The sequence below is a fragment of the Spea bombifrons genome, chromosome 2 (assembly GCF_027358695.1).
Source record: "Spea bombifrons isolate aSpeBom1 chromosome 2, aSpeBom1.2.pri, whole genome shotgun sequence".
NCBI lineage: Eukaryota > Metazoa > Chordata > Amphibia > Anura > Pelobatidae > Spea > Spea bombifrons.
In genome coordinates, this window is record NC_071088.1 from 40,154,213 (window position 1) to 40,177,876 (window position 23,664).

General features: G+C 38.3%; 1 protein-coding gene across 2 annotated transcripts in view; it reads right to left on the reverse strand.

The window, feature by feature from the left end:
* Nucleotides 1-21,982, reverse strand: part of MAGI3 (membrane associated guanylate kinase, WW and PDZ domain containing 3) — a 126,109-nt gene extending 104,127 nt beyond the window's left edge. For both annotated transcript variants that reach the window (XM_053457617.1, XM_053457618.1), the window contains exon 1: nt 21,453-21,982. In XM_053457617.1, coding sequence (XP_053313592.1) covers nt 21,453-21,756 — 304 coding nt within the window. In that variant the 5' untranslated portion in view covers nt 21,757-21,982. The remainder of the gene's footprint in view (nt 1-21,452) is intronic.
* Nucleotides 21,983-23,664: the final 1,682 nt, after the last annotated feature.

Here is a 23,664-nt window from a genome sequence, read left to right on the forward strand (position 1 = left end):
AAACGCTGTGAGTTTAGTAAGTCGGCTGATGATGATCAGATCACTCCTAACCAACTGTTAGTTTAAAAAAAAATCCCGGCTCCTAACTTTTTTAGCTGGCGCCTAGATTCACAACAAATTTGTCAAGCCCTGACCTAAACATGAGGAATGTGATTAGGATAAAATTTTGGAGGTGGGCTGTAAACTGTACCGGGACAGATTGAGTGGGCCATAACCTCTGAGTCTCCCAGGTAACACCCAGGGGATCCGGCCTCTGTGGTTTATCTATAAAATATGGGTCTTGGATAATGAAAGGGAGATTTTCTTTTAAATAACTTCATGGAGTCCTTTACCATCTGAATCTCCCACAAGGGAGATCTGTAAATATATGATATTATAGGATTTCTTGTGTTTTCTCCTATTTTATCTTATGTACTGTTTTGCCAACTTGCAACCTTTATGTCTTTATGTAATTTGTTTCTGTATTTTTATGAGCAGCACTGTGAAACCTTTTTTCAGATTAAATGTTTAATTAATCAGCTCTGGTCTTTGTTCTCTAATATAAACTTCCCTGAAGGAAGCTCAGGTAGGAAACGTTACAGAAGAGTTAATTATACGGGTCTAATTATTAAGTCAATTACTTTTTATACTGTAATTCGGTTTTGTTTGGGGTAACTTAAGATTCCAAGTCTTGGTGGTGATTGCGAATTGTAGCACTGAGGCAATAGCGTAGGAAGGATTTCTAGGTTACTGGGAAAAGTAACCAGGGATCTGGCGGTGTTAACTCTTTCACTCCTACACTTACACCACCGTCTCAGCCAGGCCTACAGTCGTAATTACTTCTCGTGACAAGGGAGTAGTAGCTCTCTTGTAGCAGTAATTAGGACTAAGTGGTTTCAGGATGCAAAAGACTATGTATAAATAAAATGAACAGAGGAGTCGGCAGTATCAGTGGTTGGTTTCAGATGGTGGCCTGCAGAGAGCTTGAGATATTTCAGGAAATCTACATGTATGTATGTATGTATGTATGTATGTATGCATACGGGCAATTATTACAATATACTGCTTACAAAATACATACTTGGGTAAAAAACGAGTGTGCAAATTTTGTTCAAGGGAACTGTGCTCATTCCACAATTCCAGAAGTAAAAAGAAATAGGTGGCATAACATCTTTAAAAAAAAAAACAAAAAACCATAGCTTTAACCATTAAAAAAACTGTTTTATTTGCATTAACTATTATTTGGCTATTTCCAATCATTAACAATTACCTTAAGTGTCCTAGAATTGGCTAGACAGTTAAAGTATGGCACGAGTCACTGTTTCCAAATTATAATATTACTATGTCACACGTAAAAGGTGGGAAACATGAATGGCTTTTTCATTTAATCACATCATTGTCTTCCAGCATATTAGCTAGCAAGTGATTCCTGTTGACATGGAACAAGGTTAAAGGGATAAGCATAACCGGTTCTACAAGTTTGACTTTGGAGTCTCAGGGTGAAGCGCTGCTTCCCCGAGTCTCAGGGTGAAGCGCTGCTTCCCCGAGTCTCAGGGTGAAGCGCTGCTTCCCCGAGTCTCAGGGTGAAGCGCTGCTTCCCGGAGTCTCAAGGTGAAGCGCTGCTTCCCCGAGTCACAGATCCCAGGTATGAATACCTGCTAAAATACAGTAGCTGTATGGGTGATGCAAGTAGGATTAGTGCTTTATTGTGCCATGGGTAAAATGAGATTTAATGTACCCTACACAGGTGATAGGTTGAGATGGTTATGTTAATTACAAATGGTTGTGGTTTTTTTTTTTTTGTTTTTTGTTTTTTTTTTTTAACATCGCAGATGACACATGGACACTATACGAGTGCTGTGATTTCCTACTGCTTGTCTAGAAGCTGAGAAGGCACTCTCTCCATTTAGGCCTCCTAAATTATTTAGCTAGCTTTAACCCCTGCCCAAAGTCACCATTAGAAGAGGAACATGTTGAACATATTAACTGACTTCAAAAACCACAAAATACGAGAACAGCAAACCACAAAATTCAACCATCTCCATACAAGTCATGCATCAGATTATTTATTTTATTAGGGGCTTTCCTTTTGTTTTTTTTATTTTTTTTATTATGTAACAGCTCCATATTTGTACATTGAATTTTGAAACACCAATAAGAATTTTAACCGCAATTTTGGGTGTGCACTAAAACCCAGTCTATTGAATATAAATGTTTCTGCCTTTTAACTCTGCATCCACCCAATTACACAATTACTCCCAATTATACTGGGAGTATCCTAGAACCGCGCAGTGGAACCGACACATGTACTTTACAGGTCACCGATATGTCTATTTGTATAATAAAACCTAACTTCGCTGCTTCCACTAATAATTTAGAATGCCGCCACAGTATGATGGGGGTTGTAGTCAAGTTTCTGGGTGCATCTTTATTGTTTATGCATTGGTTCATGAGATATAAAGTATCAGACTTTACCCTGTAAACAAAATATTAATTTTCATTATAAATTACATTTTGTTTCCTTTTGTTTAACCACAAATAAATGCATATAAGATACTAGTGTGGTTTGCACTTATGGTTGACTGACAGTATGTTTCCTCTTTCTTTGCCCCAATGATCTGAGCAGAGAATGGTTTCTGTTCCACATTGACAATTAAAGACAAAGTACCATCAATGTCTTTACATATTAAGTATAATAATAGCAGGCAATTATTAGATTATCAGTCAAGCTCTGTTGGCACACTCCATTTGTGATGTCTTATTATAAATCATATATTTATGTATGTATTCATTAAAGTGTCAGAGAGGCACAATCATATCTGCTGATACACTTGACAGCATGGTTAACATGAACATAGAAACACAGAATTTTATGGCAGATAACAGCCCAAAGACTTAAACCTTAACCAGTTCTTGGTCTCATCATAGTGGTCTCTGGAGCTGCAACTTATCCATAAGGTATTTTTTTCTTTAAACATTTTAAAGAATGCATATTAAATTACTCACAGAGTGACACTGCTGGGACATTATACCGTCCCTTTAACTTCATGCAAAGGAATACTTTAACTGTTTTTATTACCAGAAGAACACATTTAGAAAATGCTACAGAGTCAATTACGCAATACAGACAACTAGAACAATCGGAGAAAAACATTTGTCAAAAAAAAAATGGAGAAAATTGTCGTCTTGTTAGATTTGATGTGCGCCATTTGATGCCACGTTCAGGGTACAAGCAGGTGTGCGCTCACGCAGGCTGCTGTCTCTTTGCCACTTAATTACTGTTCCTGTTAAACCATCAAACACTCAGGAGTGGGACTCTGACGGAACAGATGTGCTCCATTTCTCCTGAGTTTACCGATGAATATTGATGAGCAAGTTGGCCGTTACCCACACCAACCCTTCTTTAATGGCATGCACTCCATTCTCTGATGGAAAGGCTTACCCAGTTGTCGCTTATTGTTTTAAGACATTTTAAATTACAATTAATAGCTAATATAATTGCATGCTAACTTGACCAGTCAACAATCCGGGTACAGTTTCCTCTCCTTGTTATCAACAATGATGAAGGGCGACAACATACATAAAAAGCCATGCATGAAAGTCTTAAAAATCTGAAATAAAGTAGTATGAAAGGAAAGAAAAACCTAATGTTTAACAGTATCTTAATATCTCAGTAAGAAGAACATCAACATCACACTCTTTTACTTACGGCTACGATGACGACGACATTGAGGTGGACCTTTGATCTCAGCAACCTAACAGCCATGATGGAAAGAACAACACGCCACAATGCAATATGTGGTTCAACCCTCAGGCATTTAAATAGCTCAAAATCATTTTAATATATATTTACACAACTTAATCCTCATGACTTATGTAGGCAGGTCTATGACTCCCTGTAAATGGGTCAGTGAGGAATCACTCTTATAGGAGTTGTCTCCTCGCATTGAAATTATCGTACATAAATCGCACCAATTACCTTGATTTTTAACAGGGATCTAACATCCATAAAATGAACTGCACTTTTTTTTTTTTTTTTAAAGCTAGTAACATCTAGAACCAAAACAAAAAATGTTTTTTATGTGCATATTTTTAAACTTCATGATTACGCATATTCTGCATATTTAAAGCCTAAAAGATGATTACGATAAGCAGTAACCACGTAATCTGCAAGCCATAAAAAACAAACAAACATCAGTTTAATCTGCCCGGCAACCATCCAGACACATTAATGACTGAAAATCTACATTTTTCTCAGCCCACGTGCTTAGGGCTTTGATATAGGAGCCTTTATGCTACCTACCCCAATTTAGCACATAAAAGATGGTTATGTTTCCAATTCTCCTTGCTTTCCTTTGATCTAGTTATTGTGTCACATAGTAACACACTATTTCATAGTGTGATCTACCTAACTGATACTGGATGGTATAACATCTCAGTTACTTTACTTCAATCAAGCATCTTTTTCCGATATGAAAGAGGCCTGCAAAGGAAATCTATTCTAATTGATTTTAACTGAAATATTTTACTCATTTGCAGTCATAAAAAAATGTTAATTTCCTTGAATTCGTAAAATAAGCATTAATCATTTTCATTTTATGGTTACATCGTGTCAGAAATCACGATGTACACGTACAACTGCTCGAAAAAGTCCAGCAGAATTGCTTGTCTTCTCCGTGATCCTCTGATGCCTTGAGATTTGAATGTAAACACTCCCACTAAAGTATTTTTTTCTGGCATTCTGTATAAGCTTTGAACAACAGCAAAAGCAAGCCTGTTTATCTATTTCAAACTCCCAATTGGCTTCCATTCCCATAAAGCTTATTGGTCAGGAGGGAGGTAAGCAGGCAGTGTTTAGACTAAGAGCGAACTGTTCATTTTGTTGCTTGCCTGCGATGTAGCCAACAAGTTCTTCCCACCGGGTGGCATAACATATGGTGGGATCAGAAGACTTGCTGATACTAAATTCCATACCACAAAAACGAAAGAAAAGTCGGAACCATAAGCATTCCATATTGGTTGTAAGCAGTGATCAAATATTGGTAATCTGTAAATTAAGAGTAAATTTTTACTTGTTTGAGCAAACTAAGAAAGGTTTCATCCACGGGGAAAACTGAGGCTCTTCACTGCTACAATAAAATGGTGTGTACCGATTACCACACGGTAGTCGGGAAGACTACACCAGTAACCTGCCCTATCATTAGACAGTGTAAACAAAAAAGCCTTGGACTACCCTCTGGATGGCCCTGAAACCAAGTGATGGACAAATCCCAGAAGCCAAGTATCCATATGCAGAATGTTAATGTATTAGGAGCAGAGGCAGAAAGTCTTGAGAGCTCCCATTTATCAATAGAAGACCAGCCCTGGTTGGACCAAGCCCAAATTTCTCTGCTATGATAACAATGACAGTCATCATGTTAAAATTTGACCCACTGTCTATAATATATATATATATACACAAATTTATATAATGTAAATGCATGCAGGAATTTTATTCATCAAAGATTCGCTGCAGCAGCCAGCCCTGTAACTACGCCAAATTTTAAAGCATTTTAAAATAAAATAGATAGATACTGATTATATCTTTATGTATAAAATAGTTATCCATCTAGCATAATATTGACATTAATTACATCACAAAAGTGAAAAAACGAAGTGCTTCAGTCTTACGAGAACTTGGAAGCATTCTGTACTTGAAATACTATATTTTCTTCCGCAAATTCTTGGCTTTTTGACTTGTTCAGTGTTTATGTACTTGGTGCGGTGTCATATTGCAATGGTAACACTACCACTCCAACAGCTGATACAATTTAAACATTTCATTCCAAGTACATTCTATTAAAGTAAACGTTGCATTTTTCTGCCAAATTGCAGTCCTTTAGTTTGCTTTGCTGATCTACGTGAAAAAATAATCTGGACAGGTTCGTCCCTTAAATGCAAAGGTAGATTGAAGCATTAAGAAATTCTGGCACCTATACTGAAAAGTACATATACTATTTTATTTAATTCTGTAACCCAACATTCACACAGGCAACAGAGTCACTCTATACCTGAATAAATGTCTATGTTGGAATTATGTTAGGGTCCGTTTCCTGAAACTAAATGTACTGCTAGATATTCAGCCAAGAAAAATGCATATGGACATAACCGGGATCTCTTGATGTTTGCCCCCAAAGACACTGGGTGATTAGCAGCCCTCACGAATAGCTTTTGTTGTGCATGGGGAGGGATCAAGCTGCACACACCCAATTACCCCTATTTCTCGCTCTTTTACCCTAATCCACCAGCCCCATCCTGCCATGATTCCTTTTAGGAGCAGGAGAAGAGGCCCTACAAGGAAGCCTACTTGCTGATGTACAAGGTATGGTCGATATATCTGGGATTTTTGGCCAATTTTGCTTGAAGATACACAGTATGTATTGTGTGACATTACACTTTTGCATATGTAAACATTACAGAACGCGTTACTCCCATAGTAAATTATTATTTCAGGATACATGCAAGGCCCAATTTCTTTAAGACAATCTGTACTGCAATTGCCTCCTACTCATCCTGAACTACGTTGTTACATCTCAGAGAGCTGGAAGTCTTGTCACAGTTGTCAGATAAGTTTAATCGATTATCTGATTGCTTGGTAATACAGGACTCCCTTCACTATTCATTTTAAAAGTACAGCATGTGTTTACTCGGCCTACTGTTTCATTCCTCACAATGAGCCTTAAAGAGAAATTCCTAGCCCACTGCTTTGCCCCCATCCTTTTCGCATCTGCTCCCGACAGAGCAGTATAATCTGTGATTACAAGACATTCAGAGACTCACATTCAGGCCAAAATTTGCATAGTAAAGACGGCACGGAGTAAACAAACCATCAGAAGGCAGGTTATATTCCAGGAGGTTACAGGCCGGAATCTCCTCCGTGGTATATATATTTACAGGAATCCTTATGGAATAGATCAGGAAGTTCCCCCAGCTAAATGCAGGATATCCATACTAAGCACAGAGTTCCATCGATCTGTGTATGTGCAAGTTGCTGACCCTATGCCACTTAGGTTCGCTCTATGAGATATATATTTTTATATACCGGTATATATATTTTTTTAGTTGTACCAATAAATTTGGTGCAACCTGACAGTAATAGTTTATTACTTTAGAATTAAATTATATATATAGATATATATATATATATATAATATAAATAATATATATATATATTCTATTGTGTGATCAAGCAAGACATCGCTTAGATTGCCCCACAATTGACGAGATGATTTAGTGTGGAGAAGTGTCCATACGTTACTACTTAGTAGATGAAAATACATCGAATTGTTGTACTAGGCCAGAGCATAACCATAAGAATTTAAGGATGCCGATGAGGACCAAATTTGTCTTAATAGTCATATTCCCTCTAGGTTTTAATAAAAAAAAAAAATAATAATAAAAAGGTATTTTTTTTCTACTTTTAGTAAACACTAGAAAGATTTTAGACCATTCAATTCTGGTAAAGGGTTCAAATAATAGTATTTTTATATAGAATTAATGTTTTATCTCAAACACTTTTCGATTTCAAAGATGCATTGTTTCATAGCATGTGAAGCAGAATTCACTTCAGGTGCGGCAACATAGATAGACCTACAAGAGATTATGCAACCTGCTTGCTGTCAAAGAGTTAATTATATCGTAGATCCTTGTTTTGGCTGCGTATGACATTCACATATTAAAGTCCCACTGTTTATGTAAACGGAAGCCAGGTATTCAGCCGTGATGATGAAAGCACTCGAAGCCCGTCGAACCTGCTCCCGTTGCTGCGTATATGTGCAAATCGAGATAAAAGCTAAAGAAACCGGTCAGAGCAGTTCAGCGAGCCAGACTTGGTGACCGATACACAATAACGTGCTCAGAGTTTCGCATTGTTCATTGTGATAGCTGCCCTACTGCAATGACAAATTCAAACTGCATGTTAGGTTTAGACGCAGCCAGGCTGCCAAATACTTATTCTTTTTTTACAACGTGAAAAATGTATGATTTTGCATTAATATCCAGGGCTTTATGAATTAGTTATCTCAGGGCACCATATGGGACATTTTGTAAAAATGTAATTATCTTGCCATGAAATATCCTGGGAAGGCGTTAGTGCCGGTCAAAGAGGACTTATAACAAACAATCCCCATTCAGTCTGGACTATGGTCCTTACAAACCTCTTTCTTGGCCATGCGCAAGATCCGAATAAGGGAGGGAAGCATTTTTAGCTGGGCTTACCAACAGCTCTTCTCTCCTCGTAACCCCTTAAGGACCATGGAATTGAAAACAATGCATTTTGAGCCCGTACATGTACGGGCTTCGTCATGAAGGGGTTAATTAGTCATGCATTGGGAAACCTACACCTGCTCTCAGAAGAGTTTCAATTTAACTTAATACACTTTTAGAAACACCATTACTCGTATTAAAAAAAATGCCAAAACGGGTTCCAGAATTAATGTTTTATCGTGTAAGATGTTACGCCATTCAGATTTTTTGAAGGGAACACTTATGCTGACATTCCATGATTTCAAGCATAATACTAGTAGAGCAAATAGGCTTGTACTGTGACTATCAAGAAAGAGAATAACATAAAGTAGTAAACACATGAAGGTGTATATAAAAGGTCCACCATAACTACTGATATATAAATTACATTCTGACGGCTGACGGCCATGGGTAAGCGATGTTGCTACAGGTAATTCATCCAATACCCCTAGGACTCTCCATACTAAACATGTTTTCTTATAAATATTTAAGGTACTGTCTTTGTCAATCAGAGCTCTTCAAGTCAGTCAAGTTCCTCTTCCTGTGACAGAAAAACAGGATACTTCTAGTATTAAATATACTTTTTTGAGCGGACAAAATACCCAGCCTGGGTCTGCACGGTAGTTCCATTAATAAAGTAGGAATCCACGTATGATTTCTACATGGCATGAAGCATTATGGGTCACTGGTTAAAGGATCCATCATTTGTCTTCCCCTTTCGGCCATCTTCACCCAATATTTGTATAAGTCCCTGATAACAGATATAAAATAATAATATAAACTGGATTTAAAATAAAAGTTTCGCTACAGCTGAAACTGAGACGTGACAGCCACGGCAGGGAAAAAGTAGATCGGTTCTTCTGAGAAGATGAAAATAGTACCTCTAAAGATGTGTAATAGTGGTATCATGTGGAGAGAAAAAAACAACAAAACAACAGATTTAGACAATTGTGCATTGTCAGGAAAAAAATCTTGTTCTTGCGATAACTTTACAAGCGCCGTGCTTTTTAAGACAAGCTTTACAATACACATTTGTAATCCTTTGTAAGAAACACAATGGCCTATGTTATGAATGTAAACGTGTTTTTAAGTAAAAGCCATTAGTCAGTTTGTTTTTTGAAAAAGCTACAGACCTAAACACTATTTCAAGTAAACTATTACCTAATGGCAGAGTATGTCGCTCTATTTCGAAAGCTATTGATGTTGGAAGAATGTCGGACGCACCTTTGCTTTTGTGGAAATCTATTCAAAATGCCTTTCACAAGGAAGAAAAATGGGGAATGTTTTCACCTAAAAAGTTGTATAATACACCTATTTAATGTTCCGTACAAGAGGTACCTGTTAGCTCAGGTTTCTACTGGCAAAGGCTATTCTACAGCATACACAGATATTTTACACAACTATATGCGTCAAATTTTGTAGCATCAGTTTTGAGAAGGATGTTTCTAGATCAAGCATGACTGTGCACTGTGTACCAAGCAAGGTCCATAAAGACATGGTTTGGAGAGCTTGGTGTGGAGGAACTAGAGTGGCCTACAAAGAACGTTGACCTTAACCCCAATGAACACTTTTGGGATGAAATTGTGAGCCAGGTCTTCTTGTCAGACATCAGTGCCCGATATGTTTTTTTGGCTAAATTGGCAAACATTCCCACAGAAAAACTCCAAAATCTTGTGGAAAAAGCCTTTCTAGAAGAATGAAGGCTGCTATTGTTTAAAGGGGGAGGGGGTTCAATGTCATATTTTTGCCCATGGTTTTGGAATGGGGTGTTAAACAAGCTTATATAGCTGTGATGGTCAGGTTGTGTTTGAATTTCTTTTTTTTAACTTCAACTAACTCTACAGACAATTACTGGCCAATGCATCTCATTAACCCCTTTGAGACCAATGAGAAAAAGGTTAAAATCGCTCCCACATTTGTAATTTTAGCATTTTTCAAAAATTTTTCTTTGCTTAGTATGAACTAAAAGAAAATAGAAAAAAAAAAAGAGAATGTCTTACATTTACAAATATGGTATGAAAAAATCTATAATATCTGTAGGTACACTAAATGAGAGAGGAAGAGAATGATTGAAGAAAGACGTAGGAAAAACATTAAAAACTCTGGTCCTGTAGCATTAAGAAGGCCTGGTCTTTAAGCATTTTGGCTTATTGATTTTTATTGTTCTTTTTTAATATAAAATGGAAAGCAGACAACAGAATGGGTATGCATTTAGCATTGGCAAAAGCAGTGCAGCGTAAATAAGAGGTTCCACAAAAGGCAGAGACCTGGAGAAAAAAAAACAATGCATATTGTTATATTGCTAATTATTACTGGTGTAGTTTTGCATGACTGTGGCATTTCTCACGTAGCACCACTTTATACAAAAATTAAATAAGAAAATCTGAAATTGCTACCCATATTCATTTCTCTCATCACATTGTGGACTCGGCAGGTTATCACTGCCTTCCTGATGAAAATACCGAAAAAATACTACATAATATTAAGTTATGTGACTTATTTAATATTACATTGATATTCTCTATTATTCAGCTACTGGGTGGCTATTTACTGCAGTTCAAATGTATTGATCCTGGTAAATGACCCCCTCCATAAGGCACAGCTATTAGCTGGCTCCAAAAACCAAGAACTCATTTATGTTTCTGTTGAAAGAAACGTGAACTGCAACAAGGATTACTTTTTTGAAGAAAAGAAAAAATAAAAGACCACTGTGCAAATTATTTAGCAATAACGGAGGAAATCCACTTGCTCTCAACAGGGGAGGCTAATGTGGGGGTTCAAACATCTCTGTGTTGATGTGTGCTGTTCTAAAGGAGAGCATGAATTGCCAGTAACTCAGAGACAGTTTCAGTGTATAGATTTATAGTCCAAGGCTTTCATTTGTTGAAACCTGGAAGCGCACAAAACTTTTTTCTTCTTCTTCTTCTTCCCTTCAGAGGTACTTTAATAGATCCTATTTCAGTCAAGTCCTCAGCTTGCTTTCATCATGCTGTTTTGTTTCTTGGAGGTGCCTGAGCTACGCTCAAAAATAATAATAACTGTATTACCTACAACGCTTTGCCATCACAACATGGCTCCAGACGAGAATTCACTGCTCAGATGAGCACAATCTAGGTTTTAAGCGTCTGAGGCAGTCAGATACACAGAACATACTAAGGATATTGAAGGGCAGATGATGACCTTGCCCAGGTTTAACCCATTTTTGTTTACAATATTCAATTGCTTGTCCAGGACTTCAACTCTCCGCAAGGTTAGCCAAGAATGAAAAGACACAGACCTGATAACGTTGTGTTTATAATATTGCAGGCCATGATCTGTCTCATTGAGCTCCATTGTCAGAGTTGGGGGTCGTATAAAGGTGACATTTTTAAGGAAAATAGACGTGTATTGATAAATTTGTTGGCACAGACATTCTGCCAAGCTGTCTTCCTCAATCTATAGCTGTTATTACTAAATATGTTCTGTTCGTATACTCTTGAAGGGGAAGTCCCATGAGAAGAAAAATCTAATGGACCATAAAAAGCAGCGCTATATACAATAATGTAAGTTAAAACAATGTTTCATCGCATTATGTTGTAGTAAACGTCCTTTATCGGTATGCTGTCATTGCCGACAGTCGCTATATCGTGAGTGACTTTACCTGCTCAAACACCACAGTAAGCAATGTTTTATGGCAATGCTAATAAAGTTTGATCCTCCATAGACACTTATTAGTCACCATGTCCAGCTGGGTGATTAACCCAGAGACACTGTATTGTTTACCACAGGCCTCAAGATAAGGGTCAGGGTGTTTGTCTAGGAGAATAGGTGAAAGGTGACAGGATCTAGTTTAATACCAAGGGAAGATAGCTTAATAGGAAGGAATAATCACAATAACCTTGAAAGTAGGAAGTTAAGACAGCTGGTTCACTAGATGAACTCTTAACAATATACCATATTTGCTTGATTATAAGACAAGGTTTTATTCAGAGCAAATGCTCTGAAAAATATCCCTTGTCTTATATTCAAGGTCCTCTTATAATCAGACCTGAAATAGAGGTCTGACTACAAGACTAAGATCCAGATCCCCCGCGGCGCTGCAGGGGACCTGGATCCTCCTCTCTGACAGCCAGTGGGCGTCTGTGCAATGCGTGCAGACGACCTCCGCTGTTGCCGAAACTCCCTCTGGGGCTTCTATGACAGAGCGCCGGCATCACATGACCTTCCGGTGCTCAACCATAGAAAGTGGAAGCGTCTGCCCAGGCGGAAGTGCCGGCAACAGCGGAAGTTGCCTGTGCGCATTCCCGCAAACGTTCACCGGCTGCCCCACTAGACACCAGGGAGTCTGAAGCACTGGGGACAAATCTAGGGATGCGCTGGTAAATCGGGGTGGTAAGAGTGGCATGGATTGGGTATAATGGTTTTCTGGTTCAAAAGGCATATCAGGGAGGCAGAGTGGCATATATATGGGTGTATAAGCCATATCTGGGGCAGAGTGGCTTATTAGGGGTGGCATATAGGGAGGTATAAGGCATTTCTGGGGGATAGAGTGGAATATAAGGGGATATAAGGCATTTCTGGGGGACAGAGTGGCATATAAGGGGGTATAAGGCATATCTGGGGGACAGATGTGCATAACTGGGGCAGAGTGGCAAATAAAAAGAAATTAAAAACCAAATAATTTTTCTCAATCATAGCTTTTATTAAATATGACAAAATTGTTTACATGTGAATTAATATTTATTAATAAAAACTTTTATCAGGATCATCTTATAATTGAGGAAATACGGTATATTGCTTACTGTAATCAGTGAAAACATCGGCTTAGTGTGTCGAATTGTAATTTGTAGAATGTGTGCTTTACAGTACTGTATAAAACCTGTACAAATACGCCAGATTACCATTTAAAGCTAAACACTTTCAGTGTTAATGCAGACTGATTTAATTACTATACATTCTAGCTTGTATTAGATATTTTCTAACACAGGGAAGCAGGCTGAGACAAATTAGAAATAATAAAGAAAAGAGCATATCTAACACATCATGCGTCAGGGATATGAGCCACACAGTCTGTAATACAAACATACAGCAGAGAAAGGTTTACATTGCCTACCCTCCCCCCATGCAGCATTTGATTCATTACTCATGGCTAGAATTTAAACTCAGCCAATACGCAAATTGCCTTAATACTTTGCGGACGGATAAATAAATAATACTACAGCATTTAAAGCTCTGGATAAGGACCAGTTAACAGGCTTTCCTGGAACATCACAAGCCCCCTGCGAACCACCATCTGAAACCATCTCAAGAGAGGCCCTTGCAAGAATCCAAAGACTTTAATGAAAGATCCAAGCCCTCTGCAACCCGATCTACAAGCAAGTTTACTAATTTTGTATTATTATTCATGTGTTTGCTGTATATGAACCAAATAGATATTTTGGGGACATTGTTTCTTTTTTGGCCAAATGTTGTTTACCTTGGTAAATTTTGCCTTGACCTCCTCTCCTGGTTTCCTACAGCCACAACCCAGCCCCTTCTTCTAACCTAAAAACTTACATCATTCATCTCCTTATTTCTCCTATTGTAGCTTTCCTGAAACCCCCAAGCCCTCTGCAAACCACCGACTGAAACCAAGCACTAACCAGTATAAGTATGCATAATTCATTTAACTAATCAATAGAAAAGAGGTATACGCTAGCCTGGACGGGATTAAGGGTGCCTTCCGGGGCAATCCAAATTCTTTAAACTTGTGGAGGTAGAAGCATAATGCATAATGGGGTCACATAACGCAATGTTATGTGGCCCGTGGTAATAGTGTGGGAACTAGCAAAGCATGCAATCAGCTATAATAATAATATAAAAAAAAAAAAAAAGACAAAAAAAAAAGTTATGGGCATGAGGCGGAGCGAGTGTTTAAGTGTGAGTGTGCATAATAGTGCATATGTTACCAGGTGGAGGGGGTAAGGGGCAAATTCACTTTACCTGCCCCCCCAGAGCCAAATGGTGCGGCGCTCCCCTGTTTAGGTACATATGACTAAATATTGATTGCACTTTTTAGTATGCGAAGCAGATACACCAAAGCAGATCTTTCATCTTAAAATGATACAGCACCATTTAAGAAGCCTTTTCAGTATAATCTATCAGTGCCTGCTTTTGCTTCACATGACAATGATGCGCTATCGCAAATTACGAATGAGCAAAAATTTTGCATGATTAACAAATTATTTCTGGGAAAAGGTTTGGGCATTTCACATTACTAGGAATGATGTCTTTGAAGCTACATTAGTGTTAAATCCAGAATACTAGCTACTATAGGCGACATAATGAAAATCATATAAACACAGATTTCCAAAGCGATTGTTTTGCTAGTGAAATAATCCTACTTAATGCAACCTTTGCAGCTTTTGATTTTTAACCTTCAAGTAACCTTGAATATCGAATGTAATAGCCACTCAGCACAAACTACGCTGGAATGTGTATTCACAAATTAGCATTTTTACATTAGTTGCAGTGTGGGATTTTCCTTTACAGCATCAGATTGGACCAGCGCTCACCATAGATAATGTTCTTAACAGAAAAAAATGTATTTGTAGTTTTCTTTTCCAGATCAATTTCCTTCATACTTCCAGAGTGGGCCATCTGCTTACCCGATGTATCACATGCTTCGAATTACACTCACAATTATTCAGGCATACTGGCATGAAACTCCCCAACAATATTTATAGTTGGCAATTAAAATGTTACAAATTCTATTTGTTTGACAGCTCTTCTGATCCCTGACAGCAGAGAAGCGTCTCTAACCCTAAAATGTAATTCTCAATAGTCAGAAATGTTTAAAGATGGCTTCCTTGTATTGTTAAAACAGAGTTCTGCTCTCAGGAAGGTGCTTGTGATTTGTCCACTTACTGCATACTGTTAAATACTGTATGTGGAAGCCTCCTGCTTGAGAAAGCCACAGTGGAATGGTTGTGTTCGAATCAAAGATCGCATCAGTATTAGGTAGGCATGAGGTCATTTCTAGTGACTTGGAATGGTCCATCCCATCAGCATCAGGTACAGTATGTTGCTTCCTGGTCCTTCACAGAGATGAAGCTTTGTTCTAATAAGCAGCTTTGAAGGTGTTGAAATTGCTGAATTTAAATGCAATGTCAACAAGGAAGTACAAAGCTCACATGGCAGGAAAACAGAAGATGAAATAAATGCAGTCAGTGGATTGGATGTTGATTTTGGCAGCAGAAGCGCATTCATAACATAGATCTATCGGTCTGTCATAAAAAACAACAACAAAACACGACGGGTAGCTTAAATCCAAAGGCACCATGAAACCCATGGGGTCACTCCCCATATGAGTAACCATCTTAAGAATGCCTTAACCTACATTGAGCAATGGACCAATATAACGTTGAAATAGGATAACAGAAACATAGAACTTGGACCTAGAATTTGATGTCATTCAGTCCACCTAGTTCGCACTCAATTAACCTGTTTTCTAACACACGCGTCAGTCTCCTCCAATATAAAGTCTGACTTCCATCAACAGATGGCAGCGAGTAAAATCCAAAGATGTTCCACTTATCTACCACCACCTCAGTACAGCGAAAACCCCTTTACATTGCATCTAAGCCTCTGACCCTCTAGTTTGACATTTTTTACACTAATGTATCCTCCTGTACTTTGTTATTTGTATCTCTTTGTATCTTTTTCTATCCCATCCCCTCTTACTCCTCTCCAAACTTTACATATGAACCAGTAAGCACCTTTGTACACACTGAGCGTAATCTACTATAATTCACCATAAATATTATATTATAAATTCCATATAATTTCCTGCTGTTTTCACACTTTAAGAGACATGTATTAAGAACTGGGAAGTATGTACTTAGACATGCAGTAATCATGAGTTACACATTGCCTGCTGGGAGCTTTGGATCATGCTAGGGGCGATGTCTGTTGAGTAGTGATGTTATGTGTATGGTAATTCGTAATTTGTCTCAACATGTGGGTACAATAATACTTCATCTGAACAGGAGGTAATGCTTCATGAACAACAGAATTGCAGGCAAATAGCTGTGTCTGTTTTTTTTATTGAGAATAAACACAATTATTACTCTCCTATTGTTAAGCTGCTGATAGGTTCCCTGGAGCCTTTGGAGTGGTTGGTTGAGAAGGAGAAAACCTTAGGATGGGAAACTGAACAGATCATGCTAAAGGTGCCATTTACAGACAGGGATCTCAGCTTCCAGAAGAAAAAGGGATGTCTTAAATTAGATATCCCCAAAATAATTATACCGATTCCCAAACAAAACACTAGAGCTATCATCAGTTTCAATAAATTCATTTGGTGGCCAGCATTGTAGTTCCTTACAAGGGACCACCAGAAAAACCAAAATCAACCAAGTGTCTTATATTGAGTTAAATGCTTACATCTCTGTTTAATTGTGTAACTAAGTAGTCGGTTGTGTGACAATGGCTTAACTCACAGCTATTTTTGAGTGATCCCAATTTAATTATGAAGTTCTGTCAACTCACATTCAAACTGCATCCCACAAAGGATTCTGAAACATCTGTGGAAATCTGCATTGTTTTCGTCCTTCAGTACTAAACACGGACACTCAAACCTGCTATCAGTGTTCTTTTAAAAACCCTGAGAGACTTTCCTTTTGTTACATGTCTTTACAAGATATAATACAAACTATTGTGATTATTGTACGAGTACATAAAATCAATTAAAATAGTTAACTAATTAAAACGATAGCCCTACTTCAGCATCTTCAGAGAACAGGACAACCCGCTGTGTTCAGACAACAGCAGGCGGTTCGCAGCAATATCCATACCTTATTGAACGGATGTTAACCCTGCCGCACAGAAAGGGTTACGCTCTGTTGCTTAGCTACCATTTTGGTTGGACATCTCAGGAGGAAATTGCTGTCCTACTGAGAAGCCAACAGGTCAGTCGTTCAGCTGTCAAATGTTCACTCAGACCATATCCAAGTACTAGACCTTTAAGGAGAACCAGTTGCACAAAGCAGTCACTTTTTTGGTCTTTACATGCGCCACCCTAACTGTGCTAAATGGACAAAGAAAAGGAGACACTTCCTAGTAGCAAGCTAAAATTGGTTCTATAGTACCGAAATAAACTGTAACCATCAAGGTGGTGAACACATGGTTTGTAAGCAAGGGTTGTAGCACAGGCTTCCAAACACGTGAAAGGTTGCATATTCCAGCAAGGAACACATTGAAAGTAAATAACCAGGAAACTCAAACAAAGAGCTCCACACATTGTATATAACACTTCTCCAGGAGGCCAGTATCTCCGAGGACATCACATGGTCATCATATGAGTAACACAGCGATGAGAACACTTTTACACGGAATACAACACTTCACATTTTCCGGTCCTTCGCAGATTCCCTTTAAATTAATAATATATCCTTTTGGATATAAACAAGGCAAGTTCAAATGAAAATCGCTAGAATAAATGGTACATGTTTTTTTAGAAGGTGCTGTATTTCACTCAATTTCACTCTAACTAAAGTTCTTGACCTGTATAATCCCCCGACTTTTTACAGTATTTTTTTTTGGGGGGGGCGCAGAAAGCAAGCATCAATTGGGTGTTGCCATAGAGAATGAATAAGGGCGCCTTAAAGGTCGGGGTTGTTAAATCTACAGGGACAGGGGAAAAACCCAGATTCACTAAAAACAAAACCAACCTTATAAACTGTGTACTATACTGTAACAATATAGTTTTCATATATAATATTTATATATATCATTTCTCTTCCCATAGTAATGTCCGTGTACATCTGCTGCATACATTATACAAGAATTTCAGATAAATGAAAACGTTAATATATCATTGAATCTTTTCATGCAGTAATATTTATTTTATGCTCTTTATATCTGTATGGAAACTTGAGGAACTGAATCAGGAGGACAAGTCCCAGTAACATTTGTTCGAGTTTGGTAAATAACAGAAAGAGGGGAACACGTACTGATTAAAGATTTAAGTGACATGGATCCAAACAGTAAAGGGAAACAGTTCTTTTCCAAATGCTTTCTACACAGATAATGAACTTTACAGAGCAGTAATGGTGAAGTTGGTGAACTACTATGCTACATTTACTTACAGCACCGGCAGATTCTGTAGACCGTTACAATAGATAAAAAAAAAAAATAACAAAAATCTGACGAGATCCAAAGGGGCAATAAGATTAACATTCGTTAAGTCATACAGGGACAGAGTTAGAAAGTAGCTCTGCTCTTGCAAGCTGACACTCTATTATTTGGTCGACTGCATCTGATATTACATGCGCAGGACATGCCAGTAACATATTTTATGAGAGTAAATATTTCGAAAATTTGGGAAACTGTCCAAGAATCTAAAAAAGAGCCATACTTTTTTGCTTGTCTAACACAGACTCCCAAGTATAAAAAAGAAAGTTTGGATGTCAGGTGACACAGAAACCAACAGTCCAAATATGTCAAGGTATGTTAGGTATGACTGGTTGCTGAACTATAACCCAACCACTAGTCTAGTTCATTTAGAAACACGGGGTTGACCTAGTCACCTTGGTTGACAAACCAAAGCTGGGAAGTTATTATAGTAACACAGTTTGCCCTGTCATGAATGAAGTTACAGAACTTAAGGTAATCAGATAGAAACATAGAATTTGATGGCAGACAAGAACCATTCTGCCCACCAACAAATAATGCAAGATACAATGTCCTGAGTCACACTTTTTGCCAGATATAGGTTCACAAAGTAAACAATATAGAAAGTTTACCATGTTCTGACACAATAAACCCTAATGTTTTGTATCTAAATTTAAAACCACCCTTAAACTGGTACTATCACGTTCCCAAAATATTACCGCACCCTTCTAGAAAATGTCTAAATAAATATTCCTCCTGATCGCAGAATCTGGAGGAGAACGAGGCACAGCACTTGTTAGATGAATGAGTACAGGGTATTTTGGGCATAAGATGTCCTGTTCACCATCGTTGACTGGTTAGCAAACTCATCCTTTGTTCTATAAACACAATTTAATAATTTTTTTTTTTCACATTGATCAAAAGTAACTAAACTTTACTGTTCTTCTAGGAAGCCAATTACTTCTAGACATTGCTCAGAATGACGCCTAAACTTCGGGTCATGTAAGATCCTTCATGAGTCCCACTGGGTTTGTGGAATGATTCAACGTCTTCAATCCACTGCAAACACACCCTAATAATTAAATAAAAACAGCTGCTAAACTGTGGACCCACAATTTTACTAAAAGTTATTTCGAAAATTGGCCTTATCCTAACATAATTTCAAGTATGCACAAACAGAAGACGTCTAGTGTGATGCAGAGGGACGGAAGAAATAGCAAAACCAATATCAAAAAATTAGAAAAAGTTATAAAACAAAAATCCCTCAAAGGGATTGGGTCTCAGCCCACCGACAAGACAGGTAGGGCATTATATGAGGTGGGATCTAAAAAGTGCCCGCTTTATGAATAAAAAGAGTAGCATCCAACATTCCCTAGAAATGGTGTGCAAGAAAACCAACATGGCTGCTGCCACCAACCTTGTTTTACAGCAAATACATCACGGAATCACAACAATAAGAAGTGAAAAGGCAAAACATGGTGAGTATGTTTTGTATTGCTTCCCTTTAACAACATGCAAAACCCATGACCCCTCTCTCTCTGGTCATTCAGATGATAGTTATGTCCCTAGTAAGTATACTCTCCATGGTCCCAAACAGAGTCATGTGACATCAATGACCCCGGTTTTCTCCACAGTCAGATATTCAAGCCAATATAATAATAAAAGGAACATTCACAGATGCAACAGATACTCATACTCGCGCTATATTGGCACATAGCACAACATAGTTATTCTATGTATACTGGATTTATTAAGGTTCAATAACAATTGACCTTTGAAAAAATAATACTAATGTTTAAATCGCCTTTATATTTAAAAAAAAGCGAACCTGGAATTAGTGGTTAATTTAAATTTGTACTTAAATGTTAGCATTAAGAAAAATTACATGTGGGATTACAATCGAAGTTCTAAGTCTATTATTACGCACGTTATTTTAATTATACATCGGCAAATCACAGGCTGAATAAACTTTGAATCCTCAAAACGCTACAGACAAATTTTACGATAAAAGCGCGTTCCTTTTGATCAGCTGATTTAGAGTAAAAACGAAATAGAAACAATATGACCAGCTCAAATGTATACTTTAAATCTGCAATACAATGCAGACTAATTGTACAATAAAACGCATTCTTCTCGTCAGCACGTTAAAATCAGAAAATATGAGAACGCTACATTTAAACGTTAAATCCGCAATATAATACAAATTGGTTTTATCATGAAAACTTTTTTTTTTTTTTTAATCAGATTATTTTGAAATAAAATAATTTTTAAAAATACATCAGTTTAAGACTAAGATTCCATTATTAAAGCATCTCCTCGATACCATTTATTAGTTCCATTGGGGAAAGCTTAGTACAAGGGCTGGGCATCCGCAGCCATTACCCAGCTAATGTTAGACTAAAACTCCCATCACCTCAGCCACCCATGTGTAGATATTACACAACACTTATGGCTAGCAGAATGCCATTTAAGCCATGAGAGTGTGACAAACAGCGGAGAACTCGTAACGGTCGCAAGCGAACCACTGAGGATGATGGGATTTAGAGTCCAAGCTGCAGTTGAGCTGCCGTGGATCCTAACTATTAAGCCTTTCAATGGCAAAATCGCATGCAGCGTAGTACATTACTAGGGGCGCATTTGTGCCTCGCGTAACCCAGGATAGTAGAAACGTAACAGAGAGGGGTAATCTGGCTACTTCACTCATTAAATGGCCTGTGGACGTGCAGCTACACAGAGAGAGCACTTTAGTAGCCACAGGCTGGCTGCCTGTAAGTGCTTTGCGGCGTAGCCCCACATCAGTTATAGGGGCTTCGGCAGTCCAGCCCCTCTCTAGCCAATGATGATCAATTGGGGGGTGACGATGACAAACGCGACAGCACACCGTCAGGCTGGCTGAGGGTAGCAAGGGTTGCTCTCTAAACATATCGCAAGGCTGCAGTCATCCAGATTCTGTATGGTTAGGGGATTAACATCAGAGGAGGACTCAACCTATTTAACCCCTTGAATGCCACAAGGATGTACGGACAGATGCGGAAGGGTGCATAGCGTAGAGTACTTACCAGGCTTGACAGTCTTCAGGCGTATTGGCTCCCTGAAGTGCCTGATCACAGCCAGGGTGTCCCTATGTGTCAGCCCACTGACCGGGGTCCCATTCACCTCCAGCAGGACGTCCCCCTGACTGGGCACTTTGCCTGCAATGTAGCTAGCAACGTCCTCTCTTAGTCGCCCCAAATAGGGGAACTCCCCATGCTCTGCACCCCCACGGATCTCCAAGAAAGAGCTGGGATCGCCACCAAACCCCGACAGCCCGCACTCCTGCACTTTACTCAGCCAGTGCTTCTTCTTCTTCAGAGTCTTGGACATGGTGCCTCATACGGAGAGCCCCCTACTCCGGGCAAAGCAAAAACGGAGCCGTGGCCGCAATCCACTCTTTCTTGTAGGCAAATAATAATAGTATCCAACAGGTCAGAAAGGCCAGGAATAGAAACAGATAAGGCTACAGTGCAAACCCAATGCACATGGAAACATACACAGTACTAGTGGCTGCAGCCTTGCTAGTCACTCCACGGCTCTCCCCTTCCTGTACGGGAGGCTGGAATACAGTCACAGTGCGCACGCGCGGGCTGCAAGCCGGCCTACTAGTCATAGAAAGGAGGGGGCAAGAACGCAGACATTGGAGTTAGGACCAACACACCCCGGCACGGACACTCCCCCCCCCCATCACCCCTGCTGCTACAGCGTAACAGGCGCTGCAGTTCTCGTAGATCGGCCACCAGGGGGCGCTGAGAGAGGATCATATCGTTTAGTGATGCGCTCTGCTGCTCCTGGCAAGAGATTAATAATAATTAATTAAAAAGGGGATAGTAATGTTAGGATTGGATAATATAAAGAAACATTTAAATATGTAATCTCTTAAAACTAAATCAATTTGCAACTGTCCTATCATAGGGCAGGAAGAATAATATTTTAATATTGTTTTCAGTATATTGATAGAGCTGTGTAGCTACAGTAGTTAAATGCATCATGATGGGAATAGTTAAATTCATCATCATGCGATACCTGATGATATCCACGTAAAATATAAAAGTAAAGGTGAAAACATTTTTAGGGGTCCTTGTGGACCTCAATTTACTTCTGCTGGGAGTCTGTTCCACATATCCACCATCGTCTCAAGAAAGTAAATCTTCCCTACATTACGTCAAACTTACATTAAATAGAAGTACCAATATAGTCACCCCACGAATTAGAAATAAATAAAAATAAAATAAATTGAAATAATAACAGTCTATACTCCCCTAGTATAATTGCAGTGACCGGTAAAAGTACTCCTTCTATACTTATAGACAATTCATCACCAAAAAGGGGTGCATATAAAGAAAAAATAAAACAGACCAATAGTGTAAGACAATAATTGAAAAAGCTTCTTCGGGAGAAAATTCAAGTTTTTCTAGTACACTTGCCATGGAGACACCGATTTTGTATTAAGATCAGCAAGTGCAATATTAAAACTTTTCTTCTGAAGAAGTTGGGCAGAAGTTGGGCTGAACTTTAACCCCTTAAGGACAATAGGGGTTTTTACTCGTAGTATATTGTGGGACAATGGCTATTTTAACATTTTTCGGTGTTGCTGTTTAGCTGTGATTTTCTTCTTTCTCATTTCGTGCTCCCACACATATGATATATTGTTTTTTTCAGGACAAACAGGGCTTTCTTTAGATACCATTAATTTTATCATATCATCTAATTTACTATAAAAAAATGATAAAATATGGGGATTTTTTGTTAAAAAATTACTTTTTCTCACTTTTTAAACAAAAAACTTTTACTCATCTGCAAAAACGAATGAAAAAACCTGCTAAATAGATTCTACTATTTGTCCTGAGTTTAGAAATACCCAATGTTTTTATGTTTTTTTGCTTTTTTCTGCACGTTATGGGGCAATAAGTACAGGTAGCTTTTTGCTATTTCAAAACCTTTTTTTCCAAATCTGGTAATTCTTCCCCCCATGTGCCATTTCGGGTATCTTTGAAGCCGGCCAATGCAATTTACCCCATCAAGTCATATATTTTTAAAAACTAGACACCCCAAGGTATTTCACATGCTGGTAATTTAACCCTTTCCATGCACTAATTTTACCACCAGCCTTTGTGAAACTTTATGGTAGTACATTTTTTTGTATTTTTTTCACACACGTTGTACTTCAGGTATAAATTTATCGCTCCTGGTATATGTCCCTGTCAAACAACACCCCAATATGTGTTCAGTAACATC